The 27809-nt window shown below is 39.0% G+C and overlaps 1 protein-coding gene and 1 long non-coding RNA gene across 2 annotated transcripts; both read right to left on the bottom strand.

Annotated features, from left to right (window-relative positions):
- Nucleotides 1–464: 464 nt before the first annotated feature.
- LOC114279639 (uncharacterized) lies at nt 465–17725 on the bottom strand. Its single transcript, XM_028221915.2, has 6 exons — nt 17318–17725; nt 15779–15922; nt 2052–2119; nt 1889–1939; nt 1700–1759; nt 465–965 (listed from the first exon to the last, which is right to left on the bottom strand). Exons 1-6 carry the CDS (start codon nt 17445–17447, stop codon nt 645–647), a joined length of 774 nt encoding a protein of 257 aa, XP_028077716.2. The 5' UTR covers nt 17448–17725; the 3' UTR covers nt 465–644.
- On the bottom strand, nt 10524–15224 carry LOC145792157 (uncharacterized). Its single transcript, XR_014331329.1, has 2 exons — nt 11440–15224; nt 10524–11358 (listed from the first exon to the last, which is right to left on the bottom strand). It is a non-coding gene; the product is annotated as an uncharacterized LOC145792157 (long non-coding RNA).
- Nucleotides 17726–27809: the final 10084 nt, after the last annotated feature.

Genomic DNA, 27809 nt, shown 5'->3' with positions numbered 1-27809 from the left:
TAACATAAAATTCTAACTTTAAAATAGTAAAATGTCACCATCATCACTAAACACCATTGTGACCATAATTATTAATAAATAATTACAAAAACATAACTTTAACAAAGTAAAATGAAATAATACCTTTAACAAAGTAACATTTTATTGTTAATTTAAAATAGAGTATCAACAAATAAATACTAGATTACATATTATTATAGCAAATAAAAAATTATCTCCATGGCTCAAAAGAGAGAGTGTGAAAGCCAAATGTGAGTGTTCTGTTCAGATTGGAATTCATATCCAATGAAGCCTCTATGCATTAGCAAATTTTCTACAGAAAGATTAGTCTCAGATTATCTAAATTTTCAAAATGCATCTAAACAAAACTAGGCATATTTTTGACAAAACGACAAGTAAAATGCATCTAGATAAAACTAAAACAAAATATCAGAATAGTCAAACATGCATAAAACACAAATGAGTAAATAAAATAGTTGCAAACATATACTAGTGAGCCAACTCCAATAGATTAACGGTCATTTATTCCATTTTCACAATGTGGCCGAATTTACTTCTCAACTTGACAATTTCACAATTACAGATATGGTACAAAAGCAAAACTCCGTCATGAGAATATGGACTGAAATTTTCACCTTGAAAATTCAGACATTAGGAGCCTCAATAGAAGTTTCAATCTCCTCCTTACATTTGTTCCTCGTTCTTGTGGAAACAGGCATATCTCGGTCTTGAATCATAGGTCGGTCACTGTTCTTCTTTGAGAACTGTGTGGCAGCTGCTTGGGCACCAGCTATGGCTGCACTGAGACTCGGTCGTTTCTCAGTCTCGGATGCTTTGGAGCCATTTGAGTTGGATGCAAGTGATCCCGGCTTCAATGAGAAAGGATCTCGTGGATTCGGAAGTGGGAACTTGACAGGCAATGGAGCTTTAACCGGACAAAGACCTCTGGCTGCAGCCTCATATATCTGTGCAGATTTCCAAGAGGAAGAGTAAGGTTTAAGTAGTCTAAGAGCATCTCCAATCCTTACTTCTTTTTTTCATCAAATTTGAGAGAAAAATTTGGTTAAAAGCTTTGATCTGATAAAGAATACTCCAATCCTTGCTCTCTCTTTTTTCATCAAATCTTTTTGAAAATCTCAAAATTTATCTTGAAAAAATGTTTTAACCAATTTTTATGAAAGCAAACCATCTCCAATCCTTACTCTTCTAAAATTTCATCAAATTTATGTATAAGGTGGTGTTTGGCAAGTTGGGTTGGGGCTAAAATAGCCACAAAAGACAAAACAGGCTATTTTAGCCACAACAAACAAAACATCACATCCAACCCATAATCATTACAGTCTTCTCTCACAAAAAAAATCAAAAAAGTCAAAAAGTCAAAAAGCCCTTCCCAAACCAAACTTTTTAGCCCAGGCTAAAATAGTCAAAAAAACCAAAAAACCAAAAAGCCAACCCACTTCCCAAACGGAGGCTAAATGACTATTGGGAATTTGGTGAAACATTTGGTTCATCCTTGATTTGGTGAAAAAATTGCATCTCCCTCAATTTGATACAAATTTGATAATATGGTTGGCCACACTATTTTTCATCAAATTTGAAGTTGATGAAGGATTGGAGATACTCTATGCAAAAATATCCAATGGAACATTAAGAAAGAGGAAACCAATACAGAAATAAGATACGTTTGTTTCCCTTTTACCTTCTTCTCCAAGTTATAAACACCTTGGAAGCCACGCATTTCAAATGGTACTATCAATTTCTGCATTGGTTGAGGACAATAATCACTTCAACATATTGAAAACACGCAAAAACCAAAAACAAAAAACAAACCATCATGTAATTCTATGTAATGAAAACTACCAAGTAATAGTGGATAGAAAATACAAACCTGTGGTTGCTCACAAAGCCAGCAATAATCTGTTTGGCCCTCTAGCCTAACCTGTACATGAAAAAAGTCAAAATTTCACATAGCAGACATGTTACCAATATTGAATCATAGACATTTTTTCATCAATATCCATAGATATGAAAAGTAAAATTTAGATGCCCACCCCTTCAGGGAGCTCCTCCCAGCAACCTAGCTCTTCACGTGTAACACAACCAACCACTTCAACACAACCTAAATCAAGAAATAAAATTTTTGGATTGGCCATAGTATTGCATCAACTTAAATATCTCTACACAAAACTGTAGAAACGCACACACGAAGTTCAGGTCAAACAAGGAAAAACTGTACTGTGATTGCAAATTGCAATAAAATCGTAGTTGAGAGAGCAATTTATGTCTAAATAAGGCCGAGCTAAGGCCATCTATTGCATGGACCAAGCTAGGTTCACTCTTGGTCATTGGGCCGTGCTGCGGCCGGAAATGAGAATGGATTAAGCTCGGTTGTGGACTGGACGGGTATTCGGCCCAAGGCTTGAACCGAGGTGGTTATATCAAAGCAGGACCGGGGTACGATGGTGCGGGGTTCCGGAGTGGTTATCTCGGTTAAAGACTGCCTTGGTTCTATCTGGCCTAGGGCAAGGCCTTCCTCGCTCAGTTGAGCTGCTACCGAGCCGAGGTAAGAAGGTTTGGGCCATCTCATTTGGTTGGTAGTGAGAATGGTGTCATCAGGATAGGTATTATCCTAATGAGTATGATTCCTAGGAGGACTCTACCGAGAAGAGTTGGAGTCCTACTAGGATTGTGCCGAGCAAAATCTACAAAAACTCATGCAGGACCTATGTACAGGTATCACAATTTTTACTCTCAAATACACAGAACTTTTGTCTATTGTCTATTTGCTGACTTACGCATCGGAGAGGTTTCCGGCACACACCCGCCGGCTAGCTCATGTCTGTGTTTTCAGGTAACAAAGCGACGACATTCGAAGGAGTGCAAACTTGATCAACAGGATTATACCAGAAGATTATTTCGTGCTCGTACAATTGGCGCCGTCTGTAAGAATTACAATCATAAAGGACGAACCTCTTGATTAAGTTTTCTTTCAACTTAATTCAATGGCGCACAATAAAGACTTGCCACACTCTGCCATTGATGGGCAAACCCCGGAGGGGGGTAGAAGGCGCGAAGACTTACCTTTTATCCTGCCCATGGCAGAATTAGATCCCCAGCGACGAAACCCGCGGAGGGATACCCGTGAAAGACGGGGCTCCAATCCTTGTCGCTCCCAAAGCCCTGAAAGACAAAGGCGAAGGTTGGATCCTCAGGCCTAGAAGATCGGGTAAGGGAGCAAGACGAATTGATACGGAGGATGGCGGCCGACATGGAGACAATGAAGTGCCAGATAAAGGACAAAAGGATGGCAACGGAAGAGGGGCGCAGAGGCAACACATGCTCTTACCACTCAAAAGATCGTGACAGACAGGTCACACCATCACAAGCTGAAAGTAGAAGCCTCAGGACAGGCGATACACAATCAAGGACTTCCAGGACTCGTTACTCCCGGTCTGAGAGAACGAGACTGAAAGATCTTACACGGAAGGAAGCAGTTATCGGCCCTCGCACACGCACCAAACGACATCCAGGCACACGAAGTTGCCTGGGTCGACAGACCTATGTATAGTGCTAGAGGAGAGGGTCCAATGGAAGGAGGTCACCCAGGCTCGCGACCCTCATAGAGTTTCAGCTCTACAGCGATTGGCTCCTATGACACATGGGAGTGTCGAGGTAGGGATGCCAATACCACGCCTTGCTTACGAACCAGCAAATAAAGTGTAAGCAAGGTTGCAGAGCTCACCATTCGTTCCGGCAATTGAGAACGCACCGTTACCCTCAGGCTTCCACGAGCCCAAATTCACTACTTATGAGGGGAAGTCAGACCCCTACATGCACTTAAGCCGCTTTCGCCAGGTTATAGCCGTGTATCGATGAAACGAGGCCCTAATGTGCATCTTATTTCCTTCCAGCCTTGGTGACTTAGGTCTAACATGGTTTGAAAGGTTGTCAGAAGGTAGCATAGCTTCATGGGCACAGTTGGCAGAGGCATTTGTGACCAGATTCAGAACAAACACCAAGACGCCAATGGAGATTGACCAGCTACTCTCCATTGACATGGGCGAAAAGGAAACGTTGAAGTCTTACAACAGTCGATATTGGGAGACTTTCAATCAGATTGGGGATTGCCCCACAAACCTTGCCATCGCACAGTACAAACGGGGTTTACCGACAGGTAACAAGTTGAGGGATTCAATGACAATGATGCCACCCCTCACAATGGAGGCCCTAATGGAGAGAGTACATCAGCACATCCGGGTAGAAGAAGATAGCGCCCACGCTAAAGCAAAATCTGGCACCACAGCGATGCCAGATAGAAAGACTGTAGCAAAAGTCAACACGGTAGAACAACCAAGCAAGAATGGGCGAGGAAGACGAGCCAATAGAGAAGACAAGCAAGGAAGTTGAGAGTCCGCACTGCCATTACCACGATATTCAACAAACCTATCTACCGAATTCTTAGCGAGATACATGACGAACCCTTCGTTCGGCTGCCAACCAAGTTGGGAGAAGCACAGAGGGGCTACAATAAGAGGTATCGATGCACCTTCCATGATGAAAAGGGGCACCGAACTGAAAATTGTACACCGTTGAAGCAACATCTGGCGGAGTTAGTGGCCGCTGGTCACCTGAACCAGTATATAGAAGGAGGAACAAAGTCGACCCCCCAGGACCGCAACAAGCCGAATGGGATGCCAGTCAACGGTCCACCCCAAGGGATAATCAATAGCGGGTATTTGAGCTCAAAGAGATGATCAAAAAGGCTGAACACTTGAGAGAGGTACTAAATGCACAACCTCCCATCAAAACGGGAAAAACAGAGGCAACGAACTTCATCTCATTTTCTGACAAGGACTTGGCAAGGTTACAATGCCCTTACAACGACACATTGGTGGTTACTTTGCGCGTCAAGAACTTCGACACCAAGGGAGTTCCTGTGAAATAATGTACTACGAGACATTTAAACAACTAAAATTGGAGGACAGAGACTTGGCATTACAACATCTTCCTTAGTCGGCTTTAACTCAATGCCAAAATGGCCGGTGGGCAAGATAATTCTACCAGTCAAGGTAGGAACGATGACGAAACAGGTGAAATTTTGGGTATTGAGAGTCCCTTCCACTTACAACATAATCTTGGGAAGAGCATGGCGTGGCATCAACCTACCATTAAGTGTTACGTTTCCCTAATGAAACCGGAGTGATTGAAGAAGTTTTAGGGGACCAAATCACGTCAAAACAGTGCTTTGTCATAGTAAACGACTGCCAAGCTGCGAAAGGGTTTGTACAGATGGTAAAAGAGCCAGAAAGCAACGAACAGCGGAACAGAAGGCAATGGAAGACTTGGTAGAGGTAAGGATAGATGAAAAGAACCCAGACAAGTTCTTTTTGCTCGGCTCATCTCTGTCCAGCACCGAGAGAATAGAGATCATGAAATTTTTAACCTCTAACATCGAAGTGTTCGCCAGGACACCGTATGACATGCCTGGCATTGACCTTAATTTCATCTGCCATCAACTTAATGTCCACCCAACTGCCAGACCAGTTATACAGCGAACTCGCCGATCGGCACTCCACCACGCAGAGATAGTAGCAAAGGAAGTGAGAAACTGGCTGGAGGCAGGAGCAATCAGAGAAGTACACTATCATAGGTGGATTTCTAACACTGTAATGGTACAAAAAAAGAACGACAAATGGCGCGTTTGCGTGGACTACAAAACAGTCAGCAAAGCATGCCCAAAGGACAGCTTTTCCCTACCACAAATAGACCAACTGGTGGACCTAATAGCAGGGCATAACCGACTTAGCTTTCTTGATGTGTATCATGGTTACCATCAGATCGCTATGTATGAATCGGATCAGGAGGTCACGTCATTTACAACAACCAAAGGACTATACTGGGCCTAAAGAACGCTGGGGCTACATTCTAACGGATAATCACCAAAATATTTGAACCATTGTTAAGCAGAACAATAGAGGCTTACATAGATGATATGGTGGTCAAAAGCAGAGATGAGAGGGACCATCTCAACGACCTAGATGAAATGTTTCAAATTTTGAAGTCCCACAAGTTGCGTCTTAACGCAACTAAGTGCGCATTCGGCGTAGGGTCAGGCAAATTCCTGGGCTTCTTAGTGACCAACCAGGGTATAGAAACCGATCTCTTTCAGATCAAAGCCAATCCGAGATCTCGAGAGGCCCAACACAGTCAAAGAGGTGCAGCATCTCACTAGCCTGTCGGTTATCAGACAAGTGTCGACCATTCTTCCAGGCACTGAAAGCCAAGTTTAAGTGGGATGATGAGTGCGACCGCGCCCTGAAAAGCTTGAAAGACTACATGACCTCTCCTCCGTTGTTAGTAACCCCAGTACCAGGAGAAAAGTTCTTTTTGCACTTAGCAGTTTCCCAGCATGCAGTTAACGCGGTGTTGGTAAGAGCTGAGGGAATACAACACTTGCCAATCTTTTATGTGAGCAAGACATTACTGGGCACTGAAACAAGATACCTGCAATTGGAAAAGTTGGCCTTAACTTTGATGATGGCCTCAAGAAAATTGTCGCACTACTTCCATGCTCACACCGTGATTGTCTTAACAGCCTTCTCCTTAAAAGCCTTGTTTGAAAGGGCGAACATTTCAAAACGAGTTTTGAAATGCACAGCGGAGTTAGGGCAGTTCGACATTAAGTTTCAACCAAGAACCGCAATAAAGGCCCAGGCTTTGGCAGACTTCGTAGCCGAGTTCCCACCAGGCAGTCATCATGTTTACCCAATCGATTTGACCGAAGCAACCGAAAGAAGGGGGGATAGTGCCGCAGGAATGGTGCAGCTCCCAAAACAGGACGCTCAACTAAACAGCAGGCCATCCAGCCCTGAAGAATGGGAAGAAGGAACAGACTGCAGCATTGTCAGCAAGGACTCACCCAAAAGTAAAGTCCTGAGACAGTTAGACGGTGAGGATCGAAGCCCAACGGCAGACATTAACCTGGAAGAAGGCATCAGCAACGCCCTTGATCCCAAGACATCATCCGATCCCTTCACTTGCTGGAAGCTATTCGTAAAAGAAATGTGAAAACTCTTCGTGGACGGAGCATCCAACAGGCACAGTGCAGAACTTGGCATAGTCCTCATCTCACCGGATGGCCTAACAATTGAACAAGCAGTTAACCTTGGCTTCCCAGCATCCAACAACGAGACGGAGTATGAAGCATTATTAGCAGGTTTAAAATCAGCACTTCGCATGAAGGCCACCGAGCTGATGGTGTATAGTGACTCCCAACTGGTAGTCAACCAGATTTCAGGCGAATACGAGGCAAAGGATGATAGGATGACTAAGGCCAAGTTTGGGAAGACTAAAAAAGTGCACTTTTTGTCTTTTTGGACTAAAAAATTGAGGTTGAAAATATGGATGTTTGGGTTAACTTTTTGACTTTTTATTGAAAAATGTGTAATAAAAAATTGTAAAAATTGATTTGTAGGGAAAAATTTGAATTGGGAGTTGTGCAGCCGTAATTGTTGACTTTTGGTGAATAGTGTTAACTTTTTAGCTTTTTGAGTAACTTTTTGACTTTTTGACTTTTTTGGATCTTCCCAAACTTAGCCTAAGTACCAAGACTTGATTAGAAAGAAGATCATGAAGTTTGAAGTAGTCAGGATAGAGCAAATCGGCCAGGAGGAAAATAGTAAAGCAGATAAGCTGGCCGATTTTGCGTTAATGGCAGATACATCTATCCCATATCCATTGCTGATTGACGTCCTACCCAAACCAAGTATTGAAGAACCCGAAGCAGCCAAAGCATGTTGTGCCGAGCTGAGCCCTTCCTGGATGGACCCCATCATAGTATTTTTAAAAGATGGCATCTTATCCAAAGAAAAGAAAGAAGCCAACAAAATTAGAGTAAAATCACAACGATTTTGGCTCTCTCCAACACTAGCATTGTACAAAAAATCCTTCACAGGACCTTACTTGAAGTGTGTCCATCCCAGTAAGGTCGAGGCATTTTTATTCAAAATACATGAAGGCAAGGTTCTGAAAAGCGGTTGCGGTCGTTGTAACGCTAACTGTAGCGCGGTTGCGTTGCGGGGCGTCAAGGCCGTAGTGTAACGGTTGCGGTAACCAGAACCGTGAATTTTTTTATTTTTCGCACAATTTGAAAAAAAATTACCAATACGCATATTTGTTTTCCATGATCATATTTATTAGGTTTAAAATAAATATTAATCAATTTTTGTAAATGTTTAAATATGATCCAATATATTTCATATTTTTAAATAACTATAAACTGAGTTTTTTACATTTTATTTTAATAATTAATGACTTTATATTATACAAAAAATCAATCACTAACTATTATATATAAGATAAACAATGACAAAAGTAAGAGAATAAATAAGAGCATAAATACATATATATACATATTTTAACCAAACCAAATAGATAATGACCACACTTATTATTATTATTATTATCATCAAACAATATATAAATAGACACACACAAACAAAATGGTTGAGTGATAGCACCTGAATAGAATAGCATAGGTCTTACTGCTTCAACAAATCAATGACATGTTCTTGATCTTCCCTCTTCTCTCTCTCTATCTCTGGCTCCTCCATCTTCTCTCTTTATCTTCCCTCTTCTCTTTATCCCTCTTCCCCTATTTTCAGCTTCTTCTTTTTTTGTGTGTTTTTTTGAAAGAAGCAGTTTGGAACCATTACGTAACGATGCGTAACAGGCCGTTACGGTTGTTACGGTACCGTCACAACCGCTACGGCAACCGCTATGGCCGACACACTTATGAATCTTAATCACACTGCAAAAGTAATTGTAACGGGTGGCGGTAAGCACCACAACCGTTACGTAACGGTTGCGACCGCTTTTTAAAACCTTGCATGAAGGTGTCTGCGGAAGCCACCAAGGGGGAAGATCGCTGGCCTACAGAGCAATTTCACAAGAATATTGGTGGTCGTACATGTAAGCAGATTCAAAAAAGTATGTCAAGAGATGTGAGAAATGTCAAAAGTTCGCACACCAAATACATCAATCAGCTAGAGAGCTTCTACCATTGACCAGCCCGTGAACCTTTCAATGTGGGGTCTGGATATAGTAGGACCACTCCCAACTGTGCCTGGCAACAGAAAGTTCTTTCTCGTAGCAACGGACTATTTTACAAAATGGGTAGTGGTAGAAACACTCGCATCTATAAAAGAAAAAGACGTTAAGAAATTCGTCTGGCAGAACATAACTCAGTTCGGCATACCCAAGGCTATAATATCCGATAACGGCACTTAGTTTGATGGCAAAATCTTTAGGGGCTTTTGCAAAGAATACAAGATAGAATCCTACAACTCTACACCGGCGTACGCCCAAGCTAATGGCCAGGCTAAGGCTTCCAACAAAGTAGTTTTAGACGGTCTAAGAAGAGTTTGGAGAGAGCAAAAGGCAAGTGGGCTGAGGAACTTCCCTGTGTTTTATGGGCCTACCGTACCACACATCGGTGATCAACTGGAGAAACACCCTTTTCATTGGCCTATGGCATGGAGGCAGTAATTCCACTGGAAGTGCGCCTTCCCACAATTAGAAGCGAGAATTTTGATCCAAACTTGAATAGTGAAGCCATAGCCCTCGAACTCAACCTTGCAAAAGAAATAAGAGAAAGGGCATCGGTGCACATTGCCTCTTATCAACAAGAATTGTCCGGGAGATGGCAAGTTAGGACCTAACTGGGAAGAACCATACAAAGTGATTAGTCTAGCAGGAAAAGGGGCATATCACTTAGAAGATATGAACATCAAGGCTATTCCCAGACCATGGAACACAGTCAATCTCAAACTATTTTATTTTTAGGTTTTTCTTAAAGACACTTGTAATTTTTCTATTTCAAAAAACCAAGTAGACTTTTTTCTAGCAAAATTCATTCCCAAGTTTGTAAAAATGGTTCGTACTTGTTGCCAACTAGGGGCAACCAAGAAGGTTGGCAGGTTTGACCAACATAGTTCTTTTCTTGAGCCGAGATAAGGATCCAGACTCAAAAAAATTGGCAGATTTAACCAATATTTAGCTCGTCCCTAAAGTCGAGATAAGAATCTAGGCTCAGGAAAGTTGGCAGGTTTGACCAACAAATTTTTCTTCTTCAACCGAGATAAGGCTCTAGGCTCAAGAAGGTTGGTAGGTTTGACCAACACTTTTCTTTCTTCAGCCGAGATAAGGATCTAGGTTGAAGAAGGTTGGCAGGTTTGACCAACACTTTTCTTAACCGAGATAAGGATCTAGGCTGAAGAAGGTTGACAAGTTTGACCAACACTTTTCTTTCTTCAGCCGAGATAAGGATCTTGTCTGAAGAAGGTTGGCAGGTTTGACCAACACTCATCTAAATCCTGGAGCAGCCATCCAGCCGAGATATTTATCTCGACCAAAAAAGGTGGGCAGAATAAGGGAAGGCCCAGCTAAATTAGGCCAGCTAGGCTTGAAAAAAAAATATATAGTACACTAAAGGAAAAAAGTACAGTGGCCGAACAAAAAGATGTCAAAAAGCAAACAAAAAATTCATTCATTAGAAATCCATTACAAGATGAGGGGCTTGTAGCCCGGTTACATTTTTCGTTGAAAGTGAAGAATAGAAGAAAATCAGGCAAAAAGATCGTCCAAATCAGCATCTAGATCAACCCGGGCTTCGCCACTCAGTAGGCCGGTTTCGGTGAATACTTCATGGACTAGGTCGGTTCCAGGCACCCCCTCAACCGTACTTGGCACTGGTTGGTTGAGAAGATCCACCCGAGTTGGCAGAAGAGGCTAGAGACCGGGGTCAATGTTTGCAGGTGGGGCATTATTTGGTTCAGGGGATTCTTCCTCCTCCTCCCTCTCTTGAAGAAACTTTTGTTGGACCACGTTGGCGTAGTCCGTCATGTAACTTGGAATGAAGTAAGGGGGAGGGTTCTAAAAGATCTCGGTGTCTGGCCCCTGACCGAGCTTGACAGCAGCAGCCTTCCACCTGCATTTGAAAAAGATGTCTTTGGCAACTTCACATTGCAAGACGTAGGTTGCCTCCCCTTCTTTGAAGCCTCGGTCTTCAGCGTCTTCCATCATCTTCTTCAGCTCGGTGACCTCGGCATTCTTCTTTCTTTCCAACTTTGTCAATTCACGCAGGTAGCGGTCCTTTTTCTCTACTAGGGCTTTTTGTTTATCGGTTTCCGCAACGTTGACTAGTTCGATCAGACGTTTGTTTTCGGATTCCAACTCAGCCAACTTTAGCCGGGCCTCCTTCAGTTCGGCTACCCTGGCGTTTGTATCAGCCACGACCGACCAAGCGGTCTTGCAGAGTTCAAGCACACGCTTGTGGGCCACATGGTTTTTCTACAGGGCCTACGGATAGGAAATGAAGAGGTTAGGATAAACCGAGCAAATAGATAGTTAATATGGAAACACCTAGATGAGAGAACTTACAAGCACCATCGACTTGGTCGCCGAGCGAATAGCTTTGAGCTCGATTAGTTAGTCATGATGCTCCATGTCTGGTGGTAGACAAACACTCTTAGAGAGGTTAAAAGCGAGCATATGGTCTTTGTCAGCAACCACTGAATCCGTGGTGGTTACAGCACGGTTCTTGTAGGTCATAGAGGGTGCCCATTCTAATGGGCTTGCTCGGTCAGAGCGCACGGGCTCTGGGCTCGGTAACACAGGTTCAGGAAGCGCAGTGTCCTCATCCACCAGGCATTGCGGTTTGGTCGATAAGGTACATGCACGCTTGCTCGATCGAGATGTGGTGGCCCTAGTAGTGGGAAAGGCGACCATTGTTTCACGCGGTTGACCGGATGGGTCTAGCTCGATTTGAACTTCACCGAAGGTCTGCTCGATGATAAGTGCTCGCACAGCCCTCTTTTTTGCCATTTCTTGTTCTTCTGTAAGGGAAATTAGGTTGATTTAGGGAAGAATGGGATCTGGCTCAGGGGAAGGTTCAAGAAGGAAGTCGGTCACTTTGGTCTTCCTGTTGCCACTGTAACGGTAGGTCGGTTGTACGTCGAGTAGCTCGGTCCACTCGCGATGCTGGTATCGTAGCGCGGCTCGAAGTGCATCTTGATTCGCGTAAACGTAAGTCGATTTTAAGTGGTTCAAATCTGTATAAAGAACAAAGAACACACGGGTTAGTACGAGAGCTGTTTTGATAACCAAGAAAAATGAACCGAGCTGTCCTTACCAGTTGTTCCCTTGTTCCAGTTGATGTTATAGCCCGGTATCTGGGCTTCATGGTCTTCAAAGTTTCCAGAAACCCAGAAGAAATCATCATCGTTTAGATCTTTGTCTAGAGTCTTTTATAATTTTTTCTCGACCTCTTCTTACTCTAAGGTAGTACACCCAATCGTCGTCATTTTGGCCTAGCGAATATTGATGAAATAGCTCAGCCAATCCAAGGCTGAGGCCGAGCCGGCGGTTTAGCTCGGCGATACCGTTTATTATTCTATAAGCTTGTGGACAGTTGGGTTAGACATAATCTTGCTTGTCTTAGGAACTCGCACATAAGGGGCTGTACAAGAAACCGAAGCCCGGCTTCTACAATCGATATCACTGTAAAAGGGACGAAGCCCAGTTTGTCCCAGGGTGTGGTGTCTAGCTCAGCTAAGGAGAGGTGGACGTCATCAGGAATATGGTAGTCTCTTCGGAATTCGACCATGGCCCCAGGCGAGTCTACCCGGAATCAGTATTTACCCATTAAAGTTGAAGATTGTTATGTAAAAATGAGTACGACAGCCTTGCTCGGCGCTAGTGTGACTTTGGATGGCTCGGTTGAGCAAAATTGCCCAGGGGCAAAGTGCAAGGGTGTGCCTGGCCAACCTAGTCAAATCTGCAAAGTGGAAATGAAAAAGTGTTATGCCCAGATAAACTGGACCGAGCTAAGTAAATAGGCAACAAGTAAAAAAAGCCTAACTCGGCTGCATCTGGGTTACAGATAGTTCGGCCGTAAAATAGGGCCAACTCAAGGTTTGTAGCACAGTTGGTGATCAATGCACAAAGATATAGCTCGCTTCTAGTTCGGTCAAGTACAAGCCTAAGGGTTGCAAACAAATTTCTAGTTCGGTCACAGCACAATTTTGGATCAAAGACCATGTTTTAAACTAATTTAAGCTTGAGTGTGAGGTTTTGGGTTGAAACCTGAACACTCTAGTGTATATAACATGCATATATGGGGGTTAGGTGCTGGAATCATGGAAATTAATATTAAAAAAAAAAAAAAAAAAAAAAAAGAGAGAGAACGCCAGAAAGAGGAAGAGAGAGACATTAGCAACTTACAGGTTTAAAGCTTGAAGGCAGAATCCAACCAGCGAAAGGACGAGTGAAGCGGATGGTATGGCTACTAGTTTTGGGGCTAGAATACAGATATGGAACTCAGAAATGCAAGGGAGAGAAGATGAACAATAAGAGTGCTTTGGTTCAAGAAATGGGTTTTTTTATAGGCGCGAAAATGGGCGGGATTATTCAAATTTCATAGTACAAGACGGCTATAACAGGTGTACTTGACTAGTGGGGGCATGCCACGTGTCCAGAGGAATAAATAACGTTTCAAACATGTTTGAGTAGTGAAACGGCGTGCAGAGCAACTGACAAGACATTTCCGGATCGAGCGAATTGGGAGCCCGATAATATTGAGCTCGGTTGGAGGCTTGTACATCTAGCTCGACTGGAGAAGAATAATCCCAATCATGCACTGCAGATGGAATTAAGGGGCAATTGAGAGGACAATTTATATCTAAATAAGGCCGAGCTAAGGCCATCTATTGCATGGACCGAGCTAGGTTCACTCTTGGTCATTAGGCCGCGCTACGGGCAGAAATGAGAATGGATTAAGCTCGGTCATCGACTGGACGGGTATTCGGCCCATGGCTTGAACCGAGATGGTTATATCAAAGCAGGACCGGGGTACGATGGTGCGAGGTTCCGGAGTGGTTATCTCGGTTGAAGACTGCCCTGGTTCTGTCTGGTGTGGAGCAAGGCCTTCCTAGCTCGGTTAAGATGCTACCGAGCCGAGGTAAGGAGGTTTGGGCCATCTCATTTGGTTGGTAGTGAGAAGGGTGTCATCAGGATAGGTATTATCCTAATGAGTGTGATTCCTAGGAGGACTCTGCTGAGGAGAGTTGGAGTCCTACTAGGATTGTGCCAAGCAGAATCTACAAAAGCTCATACAGGACCTATGTACAGGTATTACAATTTTTACTCTCAAATACACAGAGCTTTTATCTATTGTCTATTTGCTGACTTGGGCATCGGAGAGGTTTCCGGCACATACTCGCCGGCTAGATCACGTCTGTGTTTTCAGGTAACAAAACAACAACATTCGAAGGAGTACAAACTTGATCAACAGGATTATGCAAGAAGATTATTTCGTACTCGTACAGTAGTATATATACTTTCTCTCAACTCAAAATCTACGTTACACAGACTTGGATGTGGATATCGAGTGCGGGTGCATATCTATGAGTTGGACACTTCAAAATTAAAAATTGAGGATATGTGGATATGAATCCAAATTTGAATACAAGTACAAGAATACGTTAAATAATTATATTATATAAAATTAAGAAATAACAAATATAAAGTTAAGGAATAATTATATAATATTATATAAAGTTAAGATGAGTTAAAAAAAAGTTAAGGAATAACAAATTAAATATATTATACAAAGTTAAGGAATAATTATATTAAACAATTATATTATATTATATAAAGTTAAGATGAGTTAAAAAAAAGTTAAGGAATAACAAATAAAAATTATTTTAGGTATAAAATAAATTATATTATATATGATAAAATAAATTATTTTTATTTTAGGAATAAAAATTATATTATTTATGATATATTATATTATACAATTTTTTTTTGGCTGGATGATATTATGTAACATGAATAATATTATATATTATTATATTAATAAATTTATAATATATAACATAAATCTAATTTAAAAGAAGAGAACAGAGAACAAAGAGGAGAAGACGAAAAGGAGGGGAGGGAGAGAGATAGAGAGAGAGAGAGAAGAACGGAGACTAAGATCGAGAAAGAGAACAAAGAGAGAGATCGAGATTGAGACCGAAACCAAAGGGGAATCGAAGCCCTAGGATCATTTACTGGGTGGAATGGTCTTCACAATGATCTCTTTCGATTCGGTCAAGCTTGCGACTAGGGTTCGCATTTCGATCTTGCTTCACCACTAGACTTGCTTCACAAAGGTGAGTTTCAGCCCTCTCTCTCTCCATCTCTGAGTTTTAGCCGTATCCATTTGTATATCTCGGCCGTATTCCACACCCGTACCCGTGTCGTGTCATGTCGTGTCAACATAAGTACCTCTCACAAAACAGAGAGTCCATGTAACGTAGCTCAGAATCATAAATCATATATCATTTGTATAAACAAGAGCAATAATGACCAGACACCATAGAAATCTGGTACTTTGTGCACCCTTGTGGAAATACGAGAAAATAAAGAGAGAAAAAAAAAAAAAAAAGAAGATAAAGAGTCTAGAACATTGAAACAACGTGATTGATATGAAACAAATTAAAAAAGAAATATTCTTATTTAATCAATCCTAATAGGTGACCTATTAAAAGAATCTAGTCTGTCCCCCACAAATTCCAAGGAAGACAGTATTGCAGAAATTATTGTAGAAATTCATACCTGAGTCTTTCTTTTCAACTTATTAGTTACAAATGCACAAAAATAATGTGCATATCTATAGTTATAAAAAGAAACAATGAACAAATCCAGTAGAACCTTATCAAAGATAATTTCAAACCTAACAATCTGGAAATTGGATAATGTTCTGGAAACTTGAGATCTGTTATCCCATTCACTGCATAAATTTCCCTGTAGAAGTCCTCCATTGCTTTGATTGTGGCCGGATCTGGGACCTTGCCAGCAGCATGAATCCAAAGTCGGCCTGCATAAAATAAATATAAAAAATAGAAAGAATAGTAGGATTCATTCTCACTAGAATTACATGCAAGCAATCATATATGCACTGAGAGAGAGAGAGAGAGAGAGCAGTCTAATGCTTTAAACAATGACATAAATGCCATTTCAGTAGAAATAGTGGATTATTTTAAAAGACGGACTCTATAAGTATATGGTGCTTTTGTTTTCAGCTTTTTATAATCTTTTAACAAAATCAATAACTTGATCATAAGTACATAAATAAACTCAATAGTTTGTCTCTGCCCCTCATTTCATTACCTTTGGAATTTGGATACTTAGCAGTTGCTCGAATCCCTTCCCATAAGGCCCACTTATTATTGCACAAGACTCTTGTGCCAAATAAAGGACTATATTTTGATAATCCATGACATTGAGAGTGGAACATGGTAAGCAAACTACTTATAATCACGGTACAAGAATGTTTCTTTTATTTTATCCATCCTTGAAAGCTGCAAATCTCATAGTATTATTGATATGCTTCCCTTGCTACAATTCAACCATAAGCAAATTTCGGATGGCATTACATAGCAAAAACTAGTGGCAAGTGCACAAGTCATGCATTGGCAATTTTATATCTAAATTTTTGGGCAGTTTGCAGAATGAGAAATATGGGTTGGTTTTGAAAATTGATTAGTAGATAAGTAAATATCTAGTAGATATATGTGGCATATTTATTCATTCAATTAGCAATTCTACAGGCATTATTGGAAATCAAATTATGCAACAAATCTTCAAAAGGTACATCCATATGCACCCCAAAAATATTGTTAAACCTCTCTTTGGATACCCTATACTCAATTTTGAATTTTATTCTTTTTCTTTGAACGCCCCAGTTAATTCCAACCCTGCCCCCACCCACCATCATCCACCTCTTCTACCGGCCTCCCATCCCTCCTCGCAGCCCCTCCTCGTCCCTCCCTGCCAAACCCTAACCCTCTCCCACCCTTCCCCTGTGGCAGTGATTGCTGAGGGAGAAAGGGGAGAAGGTGGTGGCTAAGAGTGGGTGTAGAATTTTATGGTTTTGCCCTTGTTGAAATTTGACTTAGGTGGGGTGTCCAACAAGCTGTTAGTATAATACAATAAGATCATAATGACCCATGAACCAAACAAGAGAAAGAATAGAACCCAAAATCAACACAGAATCAAACAAAAACAAAGAAGAAGAAAAACCCACGACCCACCAAAACATGAGACTCAAAAAACCAAATTCTGGAGATTTGAGGAATCAAACAAAACAATTAGACATAAAATTAAAGCTACTACCTTTTGCACAACATCAAATCATATAATTTGTTATACAAAACTAGAAGAAGATAAAAGAGATACATGGGGTGTGGAATGGAATTAATTAAAAGGGTACCTCTGATAGGGGAATGCCAAGATCTGCCCTCAATGCGCTTGATACCATGAACAAGCAAAGAAGCCCAGGGCTGATGCATTGTGAGACATGGGTTTGTGTAGTTTCCATTGCCTCTACTCCTACTTCCCATCTGGTTCTCTCCTCTCAATGATTTGCAGTTTGATCACACAGTACACGGGATCGAATCGAATCGTAGACTGCCACTTCTTCGCTTCGCATAGGTAATATCCGTGGCTTTGTTAAAGACTTTTCTGTGTCCAGGCAGGGATCATCAACGCTCTTTATCTCTATTTTTTTATAATTATTTTTTTCATTTCCCATTCCTCATTCTCCATGGTATTACTCTCCCATCTCTTAATGAGTTTGAATATTCTTCGATCTAACTTGATCCTTTTTTTTGTCTTTTATTTTTTTTTTTTAAATTTACAATCAAAACTAAATATACATTCAATCTCTTTTTTTTATTTTTTTATTTTTTTTAAATTTCACAACTATTTTTTTATTTTTATTTTTAAGATTCACAACCGAAACTAAATATACATTCAATTTTATTTTATTTGGCTCAACAACAAAATCAAATACACATTAATTAATATTGTCACATTATTCTTATCAAATTTTCTGTATATCTAGAATTTTTAAATTTTATTTCGAAAAATTCAATCTTAACCAAAGCTAAATACACATTCAATTTTTTATTTTTTTATTTTTATTTTTTTTTTATTTTTTAAGATTCACAACCAAAACTAAATATATATTCAATCTTATTTTATTTTATTTAGCTCAACAACAAAATCAAATACACATTAATTAACATTATCACATTATTCTTGTCAAATTTTATGTATATCTAGAATTTTTTAAATTTATTTAGAAAAATTCTATTCCTACAAAAAAAAATTCCATCTTTTTTTTAATTTTATGTATCTCCTTCTCCTCTCTATTAATTTATCTTCGATAATCTGAAGGTGAGTTATTGCTCTCGTTTCCATCTTCTCCTTTTTCTTTTTTTTTTAAAAAAAAAAATTATTTGCATTTATAGAATGAATTTTCTTATTTCAATATCTCCTGCAATTGTTTTATTGGATTTTTTCTGATTTGATGGTAACCTTAGATTGAATTTTTCAATTTTCATGTTTTGGTTATGATTAATTACGCGTTTTTGATCGATAGTTACAATCTTGTCACCGCTAGATTGTCGTCATCGCAAATCGTCGTTGTTGTAGTGAGAGAATGAGAGAGAGTGAGAATTAGAATTCTAATTGTCAATAGAGTAGGGATGGCAATGGATAACCTACTATGTGGGTATCCATGGAGATCCAACACAAATACTTGGGTTTCCCATTTTTTCTTGTCCGTCAGGTAGGGTAAGTAAGTGATGTTCTTTAAATCTCAACCGGGGATTGGTACCCATTAATTTTTCCATATATTTTTTTTAGGCACATCGAAAAATAATTTCTCCATAAGTTTTCACTACTCTGTTGACAATTAGAGTTCTAATTCTCACTCTCTCTCATCCTCTCATTACAACAATGGCGATTTGCGATAACAACAATCTAGCGGTGACAAGATTGTGACTATCGATCAAAAATGCGTAATTAATCATAACCAAACACATGGAAATTGAAGACAAAAATGTACAAAATTTTAATTAAGGTGATTCCTAGTTAAGATGAAATTGAGAAATTCTCAATCTAAGGTTACCATCAAATCAGAGAGAAATCCAATAAAACAATTGCAGGAGATATTGAAACTATAAAATTCATTCTATAAATGTAAATAAATTTTTTTAAAAAGAAGAAGAAGAAGAAGATAGAAATGAGAGTAATAACTCACCTTCAGATTATCGAAGATCAAATAATAGAGAGGAGAATGAGATACATAAAATTAAAAAAAAAAATTAAAAAGATGGAATTTTTTTGTAAGAATAGAATTTTTCTAAATAAATTTTAAAAATTCTAGATATATATAAAATTTGACAAGAATAATGTGACAATGTTAGTTAATGTGGATTTGATTTTGTTGTTGAACTAAATAAAATAAAATAAGATTGAATGTATATTTAGCTTTGGTTGTGAATCTTATAAAAAAAAATGGTTGTGAACCTAAAAAAAAAATTTAAAAAGAAAAGAAAAAAGATTGAATGTGTATTTAGCTTTTGGTTGTGAATCTTAAAAAAAAAAAAAAAAAAAAAAAAAAAAAAAAAACATATGGGAAAATTAGTGGGTACCCATCCCCGACCCATCCCCTGTGGATATTTAAAGAATATCACTTATCCTACCCGACGGATAAGAAAAAATGGGAAAACCCATGTATTTGGGTTGGGTCTCCATAGATACCCATAGGGTAGGTTATCCATTGTCATCTCTATGCCCAAGTCACGCCTATGAATCGGGCCTCCCTTGACCAGTAAACGGGTCGGGTTTGATCAAAAAATTGAAATGGCATCTCATCAATAAACCCTAACATTACCAGAAATTATAAGTGATATTACAAATTCATTCTTATTCATTTAGAAATTAATTGCTTTCACACTTCATATAGAGTTGACACTAAGGTCTCGTTTGGCAACAGGTCAGTTTAGTTAAAAAGTCAAAAAGTTACTAAAAAAATCAAAAAACCAACAACCCATACCAAAAAGTCAAAGATTCACTTTTCTCTCTACTTTTTGCACAGCTTTTCGTAAAAAGCCAAAAAGTCATCCAAAACATAATAGTTTTTTTTACATCGCATTTTAGCCAAAAAGTCAAAAGTTACTAAAAAAACATGTTCCCAAACGAGGGCTAAGTTCAGATTAGTAGACTTTCTCAGAAATTATACTGTGTCCTGGAACAAATATAGGTAATGTCTCAACTTGAATATTATTGGTTAAAATAGTGGATTTCACTACTTGTTTGTCTCCTTTGGGGAGACAACTGGACACTAGTCCAAATATAAATAGTGTGCAGTGATACTATTGGATGACTAAATTGGCCTGTTTGGTAAGGCTTATTTCAGCTTTTAGCTTAATTTAAACTATTTTGATGTGTTTGGTTCAGCTTAACATGTGACGCCCCAAAATTTTTCTTTTGAAACATCATAAGATTTAAATAACGATAACTTGCTAAATAAAGTTTTAACTACTAATTAGGAACTTTTAATTTCTTATATAGTCAAAGCCCAACAACAAAATAAAACTACAAATTTACACCCAACGTCACAACATAGTTAAATCCTAATACAAGGGATAACAGGATTTTATTTCGATAAAATCTTGACTCTAAGTCAGCCAAGGTTCGATATTGGCAGCAGCTCCAATTTCAGCCTCAGTCCCTTCTTCAACATAATCTGGCATGAAACGCTAGGGCAACAAAATATATGCCATGAGTTTTGCAACACAGTAAGAAAACGTAACCAACCTACCATTCTTTTTAAGAGAAAAATAATAATATTCTAAACATGAGATAACAATATAATTATACACAGAATTTACAACCATTAGAATAATTTCAGTAATTTTTATAAATTAAATGACACTCGAATCTCACCAAAGAGATTTAACTTACCAACCACTAAGCATGGCAACGGTTAATTTGAAACCCTCCCTTGGTCAAATATTTAAGTGTTACCAACCGTAACTACCAGGGATGCCCACGTCCGGAGTTATATATCCAAGTAGTGGCATCCGTGGTCTGCCCCAAGGAAACGGTCTGCCAAGGGTAAGTAACCTCCCTGTGTGCCACATGCATATCCACCCTTATTCCAAAACCGAATACCGAAAAGGGTTCAAATAAGTCCCGTGGCATCTTAGAGTTTCACAACACAATCTACGTGAGAATTCTCAAAACCAGGGCTCACTCTGAACAACCGGTGTTAACCGTCAACCCTTAATTCTGTACAGTCTTTAAACCAAGACTCACCCCGAACAACTGGTATTAACCGTCAATTGTTAACTTTGTATATGTCGTTAATCATTTCAGTTAATTTTGATATTAATCACAAATAATTCCAAATTTTTAATCACAAGTAATGTTATACCAACTCATTAAAATTCTCAATCATAAAATATTGCACGTGTCACACAATACTAAATAAAAGTACAGAATTTAAATAAACAATTTATTTAAACCATGGTATGAAATAATAACTTAGATACAAGAATTAAACCCTAAATACACACATGCACAAATTTTTGATTTACAAAATTAGACTAGCAAAATATTAAAGTGGTGATTTTATTCTGTCCAGAAAAAATTTTCAGAGTATATATCTTGCAATTAAAATTATAAATACATTACTTATACAACTCTAAAATTCATATCAATCTACAGGATACTCAATAAATATGTTATGGTTATTTTTCAGAAAGCATTTTTCAAAAATAACTTATAAATAATTCCAAACAATTTCCAAGGGTGTTTATGACACAGATTTGTCACATTTCCTTACATTAATTCCATGCTTAAATTTATAGATCAAACCCATAATCTAAAAATTTATCATGAAACTAGACTTCTCAAATTTCATCTTTTAGTTAGAAATTACCAGATTTGGCTTAGTATAGAATTTTAAATAAATTTTCAAATACATGATAAAATCTGTCTCATAGTTTCAGATTTAGTTAGAAATTTGTATAAATTCGTAGAAAGCTCAAAAATTGTTTCCAAAATTTTTTGGACAAACTAAACATCATTATCAACAACTTTGTAGAAGAAATCATCTCGAAATTTTGAGTATAAAATTATCTAAAAATTCGGGTAACATGATGGCAGATTCAAAACAGATTATTCTCAACACAGTTTCAGATTTAGTTAAAAATTTGTATAAATTCGTAGAAAGCTCGAAAATTGTTTCCAAACATTTATGGATAAACTAGACATCATTATCAACAACTTTGTAGAAAAAATCATCGCGAAATTCTGAGTATAAAATTGTCTAAAAATTCGAGTAAATATGCTGGTAGATTCAAAACAGATTATTCTCAACACAGTTTCAGATTTAGTTAAAAATTTGTATAAATTCGTAAAAAGCTCAAAAATTGTTTCCAAAATTTTTTGGATAAACTAGACGTCATTATCAATAATTTTGTAGAAGAAATCATCTCGAGATTTTGAGTGTAAAATTATCTAAAAATTCGGATAAACATGCTGGCAGATTCAAAATAGATTATTCTCAACACAGTTTTCCTACACATACATATAAAATTTCTATTTATGAGTAGTCATTTTAATCAGAAGGAAGTAATCTGAAAGTTTCACTAATAAAAAGAAATGAGAGGGTTGAGAAGGTTTTCTTACTTAGTTGTAGGGTGACAAAATGGTTGAGAATTTTGACTTCCTTAATCTCCTACTCTTCTTCCTCTCATATCACTAAGCTTGGTTGCTTCAGGGATTTCTCTCTTTTTTTTTTTTTTTTTCTCTCCGAATGCTTGCATGCACCCTATAGACAATGAAGACTTACATACATATATATATACAATGCTTGTTGCACAAATCTCTCTCTCTCTCTCTTTCTTTCTCTTCATTCTAAGTTTTCTTTCTCTCAATTCCAAGAGCATCATTAGCTCTTCTTCCCTAAACAAGCATGCAAATCAACACGTGGGAAAGCATCCACCAAATTTCTGCAAATGTTTGATTTTCTCTTTTTTTTTTTTTGTATTTGTATTTGTGTGGGTTTCTGAAAATTGATACACTAAGATTTTTAACTAAGGTATTTAGTAAGAATAATTATTATATTGAATCCTAATTAAAATAATTTATAACCAACAAATATTGAACACTCACAAAATTATTATTCTTAATAATGCCTTTGTTAGTGATTGAATTGAGTCAATTTAAAACTAACTTTTACACTAAAATACAATTCAGGGCTGGTTTGGGGTGTCCTAAAAAAGTGCACTTTTTGTCTTTTTGGACTAAAAAAGTTGAGAAAAAAATATGGAGGTTTGGGTTAACTTTTTGACTTTTTATAGAAAAATGTGTATTAAAAAATTGTATAAAAAAAGTGTGTAAGAGATGATTAGAGAGGGGTGGGCCCCAGCCGTACAACCGGCTGGAGTGAATTGGGGTTGGAAATTATTGGCTAATTTTTGTACAAAGCACTGGACGGTTTTGTTTGGCCCGTGGGGGTCATCACGGGTCCCATTTTAATAATCTGAACCGTTCAATGTGTGTAACTCGTCGAACACTATGTACCTTTTAAAAATCACGTTAATCGGATATCGATAGGTATCTGATCAGATTTATTTATTTTTCAATCATTAATTATAACACCATCCATTTGTTGTACATAACTGATTTGATCATATAGTTATCGATATCCGATCAATGTGATTTTTTGCAGACATATAGTACTGGAAGATTTCTACACATTGAACGGTTCAGATTATTAAAACGGGACCCGTGATGACCTCCATGGGACGAACAACGGTGTGTGTAAAAACCACACCCAATCATTTCTTTTTCCTCCACTGCCGCACGCAGCACTGCCGCACACATCAATTCGGTGAATAGTGATTTTGAAGAAAATTGATTTTTTAATTTTTTTTTTTGGTGAATAGTGATATCTTTTTGGATTTTGGAGTAACTTTTTGACTTATACAGGATAAGCCAAACCAGCCCTCAGATAGACTGTAGACAAAAGTAATTAATTAATTAATTTATTTATTTTCTTTTAGGAATAATTAAATGATGGGTTTTCACAATCTGCCCTCCTAAAAGAAAATTTCGTCCTCGAAATTAATTCGTACCTTTAGACTCGAAAAGTTTAGGGTAATTGACACGTATCATATCTTCTCGCTCCCACGTTAACTCTTCCGTCCCACGATGTCTCCAGAGAACTCGAACCAATGGTATAGTTTTGCCTCGTAATTTCTTCTCGCGACGATCTAAAATCTTGACAGGCTTTTCTTCAAATGTCACGTCTTCATCAAGATTAATTTCCTCTCAATTGATGATGTGAGAAGGGTGTGGCTCGTATTTCCGTAGCATAGAGACGTGGAAAACATTATGTACTCCAGCTAGTTGAGGCGGTAGAGCCAAACGGTACGCTACTTCTCCTATTTTGTCCAAAATTTCGAAAGGTCCAATGAAGCGAGGTGACAACTTTCCCTTCTTTCCGAAACGAACAACTCCTCGGCGAGGCTGTATTTTCAGAAACACATGATCTCCAACTTTAAATGCTAAAGGTCTTCTCCTTTGATCTGCATAGCTTGTCTGCTTACTCTGGGCGGTCTCAAGCCTTTGCCTAATTAGTTTCACCTTCTCGGTAGTTTCTTGAACTAACTCTGGCCCTAAAAGAGGTGCTTCTCCGACTTCTGTCCAACATACTGGTGATCGGCAAGGCCGTCCGTACAAAGCTTCATACGGTGCCATACCAATACTTGCTTGAAAACTGTTATTGTAAGAGAATTCGACTAGTGGTAAATATTTCTCCCAACTACCTTTAAAGTCCATCACACAAGCTCGAAGCATGTCTTCTAAAGTCTGAATTGTTCTTTCTGATTGACCGTCAGTTTGAGGGTGAAAAGCTGTACTAAAACACAACTCTGTACCCAAGGCCTTTTGCAGACTTTGCCAGAACTGTGACGTAAAATGAGAATCACGATCTGACACTATTGAGACTGGTACTCCATGCAATCTAATGATTTCTCGAATAAATAATCGGCTTAAAGATTCGAGTGTGCCTGCTGGTTCTATTGGTAGGAAATGTGCCGTCTTAGTTAATCGATCAACCAACACCCAAATGGCATCATGGCCTTGCGGCGACTAGGGTAATCCTGTTACAAAATCCATTGTTATGTGTTCCCATTTCCACTTAGGTATTGGTAAAGGTTGGAGTTTCCCTGCCGGCTTTTGATGTTCTGCCTTCACTTGCTGACACGTCAAGCACTTAGATACGAATTGAGCAACGTCCTTCTTCATTCCACTCCACCAATACTGTCGCTTAAGATCCTGGTACATCTTGTTTCCTCCCGGATGAATCGCAAAAATTGAATGGTGAAATTCTTTAAGTACTTCCTCTCTTAATTGTTCGATGTTTGGCACAAAAATTCTACCTAAATACCTTAAACTACCATCTTGATGGAGTGTCCAATCCGGTGAAGATTCCTCGGTCACTAATCGGGCCTTGATGAAGTTGGTCTCCTGATCAAATCTTTGGGCTTCCAACACTTTGGTAAGAAGTTGGGGTGTTGTAACTATTGTAAAGAACCTACCCTTCCCATTCTGAGTCTCTAGTTGTAACTTAAACTCATTCATAGTGCTTACCATTTCCTATTCTTTAATTGATATGCTGGCTACAATCTCTCTTGTCTTTCGACTTAGTGCATCTGCTACAACATTAGCCTTCCCAGGATGATAAGATATGGTGAATTGGTAATCTTCAAGGTACTCCATCCAGCGTCTCTGCCTCATGTTCAAATCTCTTTGGGTGAACAAGTACTTCAAACTTTTGTGATCGGTAAATATCTCAAATTTTTCGCCATAAAGGTAATGTCGCCAAGTCTTAAGTGCATAGATCACAGCCGCCAACTCCAGATCGTGAGTAGGATAATTTTTCTCATGATTCTTCAATTGTCTTGATTCGTAAGCCACTACCTTCCCGTTTTGCATTAACACACTACCTAACCCTTCTTTAGAGGCATCACAGTAAACAGTGTACCCAACGTCGCGTTCGGGTATGATTAATATTGGAGCGCTTGTCAGTCTCTTCTTGAGTTCTTGAAATGACTGCTCACACGCTTCGTTCCATTCAAACTTTACTCCTTTTTGCGTTAGGCGTGTCATCGGCTTGGCTAATTTGGAGAAATCCTGAATGAATATCCTATAATAACCTGCTAATTCCAAGAAACTACGAATCTCAAATGTATTCTTAGGTTGTTTCCACCCCATTACTGCTTCTACTTTAGCAGGATCCACTGATATCCCTGATTCAGACACAACATGACCTAAAAACTTTACTTCCTTCAGCCAAAATTCACATTTGCTAGCTTTAGCATACAATTGGTTTTCACTTAGAATTTGCAAAACGGTTCTCAGATGTTGCTCGTGGCCTTCTTCTGATCGTGAGTATATCAAAATATCGTCAATGAATACTACCACAAATTGGTCCAAATAGGGGGTAAAAATTTTGTTCATTAAACTCATGAATACCCCAGGCGCATTCGTCAAACCAAATGGCATTACCACAAACTCATAGTGGCTATAACGGGTTCGAAACGCAGTTTTGGGTATATCTTCTCCTCTGACACGAAGTTGGTGATATCCCGACCTAAGGTCAATTTTGGAAAAACATTTTGAGCCCCTTAATTGATCGAACAAGTCATCAATTCTGGGTAAGGGATATCGATTTTTAATGGTGGCTCGATTTAGTTGTCGATAATCGATGCACAATCTTAAGGTTCCATCCTTCTTCTTCGCGAATAATGCTGGCGCTCCCCAAGGAGACGTACGTGGTCTGATGAACTTTTTATTCAACAGTTCTTGCAACTGTTCCTTCAATTCTCGAAGTTCAGCTGGCGCCATACGATGTGGTGCTATTGAAATCGGCGAAGTCCCAGGTTGAAGCTCAATTATGAAATCTACGTCTCGTTTTGGGGGTAATCCTGGCAATTCGTCAGGGAAAACGTCAGCGTACTCGCACACCACATGGGGTAATCCTGGATCCTCTCAATTTTCGTCTTCCAAAATTAGGCTTGCCAACCATCCGTTTAGTTGATCACGCCATCGCGACTTGCGACACGTTGGAGTTAGAGAATCTTGTCTATTTCCTTTAAATTGAACGTTCATGCCGTTAAGGGGGGATACTGTCACTGTCTTACAGTAACAATCAATAATGGCTCGATGAACTGACAACCAATCCATTCCTAGGATGACGTCAAAATCAGACATATCCATAACTCTTAGATCACAGATCAGAAATGAACCGGAGATTTCTAGCTCACAAGATTTACATACTAGATTTACTCGGGTTTGACCTCCTAAGGGCGAAGCGACACTCATAGCTATCCTTAGCGTCTTTGGCGCTAGACCCAAACTTGTCACACATGCAGTGGATATAAAAGAATGCGAAGCTCCAGAATCAAACAATACTTTAACCCAAGAATTCATAAGGATTAACATACCTTGAATCACTGATGGGTTATCAACATCTTCTTCTTCTTGGAGAGCATACATTCTCCCTACTGCTTGTTGGTTAGTCTCTCCTGGTTTCTTCCATTTCCAGCTCCTTGTGGTTGTGTTCTTGGTCGGCCTGCATTCCTAGAGGCTTATGGCTGCCCCTTGTTGGTCTGAGTATTTTGAGTAGGCTTAGAACCTTGCCCAGGTTGGCATCTGTTGTATTGTTGTGCCCCTTGCTGATCCATAAAATACTCCCCATCCCCACCTTGAGGACACTCACTTCGACGATGCCCCTGTTGACCACATCTGAAACATCTTCCTTTCCACTCATTTACAAAGTTTCCTCCTTGCTGGTTTCCTCGATTCTGCCTTTGTTGCTGTTGCATTCCTCCGGC

This window comes from Camellia sinensis, chromosome 6 (genome assembly GCF_055761805.1).
Source record: "Camellia sinensis isolate YWXY chromosome 6, ASM5576180v1, whole genome shotgun sequence".
Classification (NCBI taxonomy): Eukaryota; Viridiplantae; Streptophyta; class Magnoliopsida; order Ericales; family Theaceae; genus Camellia; species Camellia sinensis.
The sequence above is the reverse complement of the archived record's forward strand: the minus strand, read 5'-3'. Positions and strand labels throughout refer to the sequence as shown.

What these genes read in the sequence shown, in the direction of transcription:
- LOC114279639 (XM_028221915.2), bottom strand. Translation starts at nt 17,447, where the DNA reads ATGGGAAGTAGGAGTAGAGGCAATGGAAACTACACAAACCCATGTCTC. An exon ending in TTGGCATTCCCCTATCAGAG is followed by an intron (nt 15,923 to 17,317) that starts GTACCCTTTTAA and finishes TATTTTATGCAG; the next exon opens with GCCGACTTTGGATTCATGCT. An exon ending in TCCAATTTCCAGATTGTTAG is followed by an intron (nt 2,120 to 15,778) that starts GTTTGAAATTAT and finishes TTCTTGATTTAG; the next exon opens with GTTGTGTTGAAGTGGTTGGT.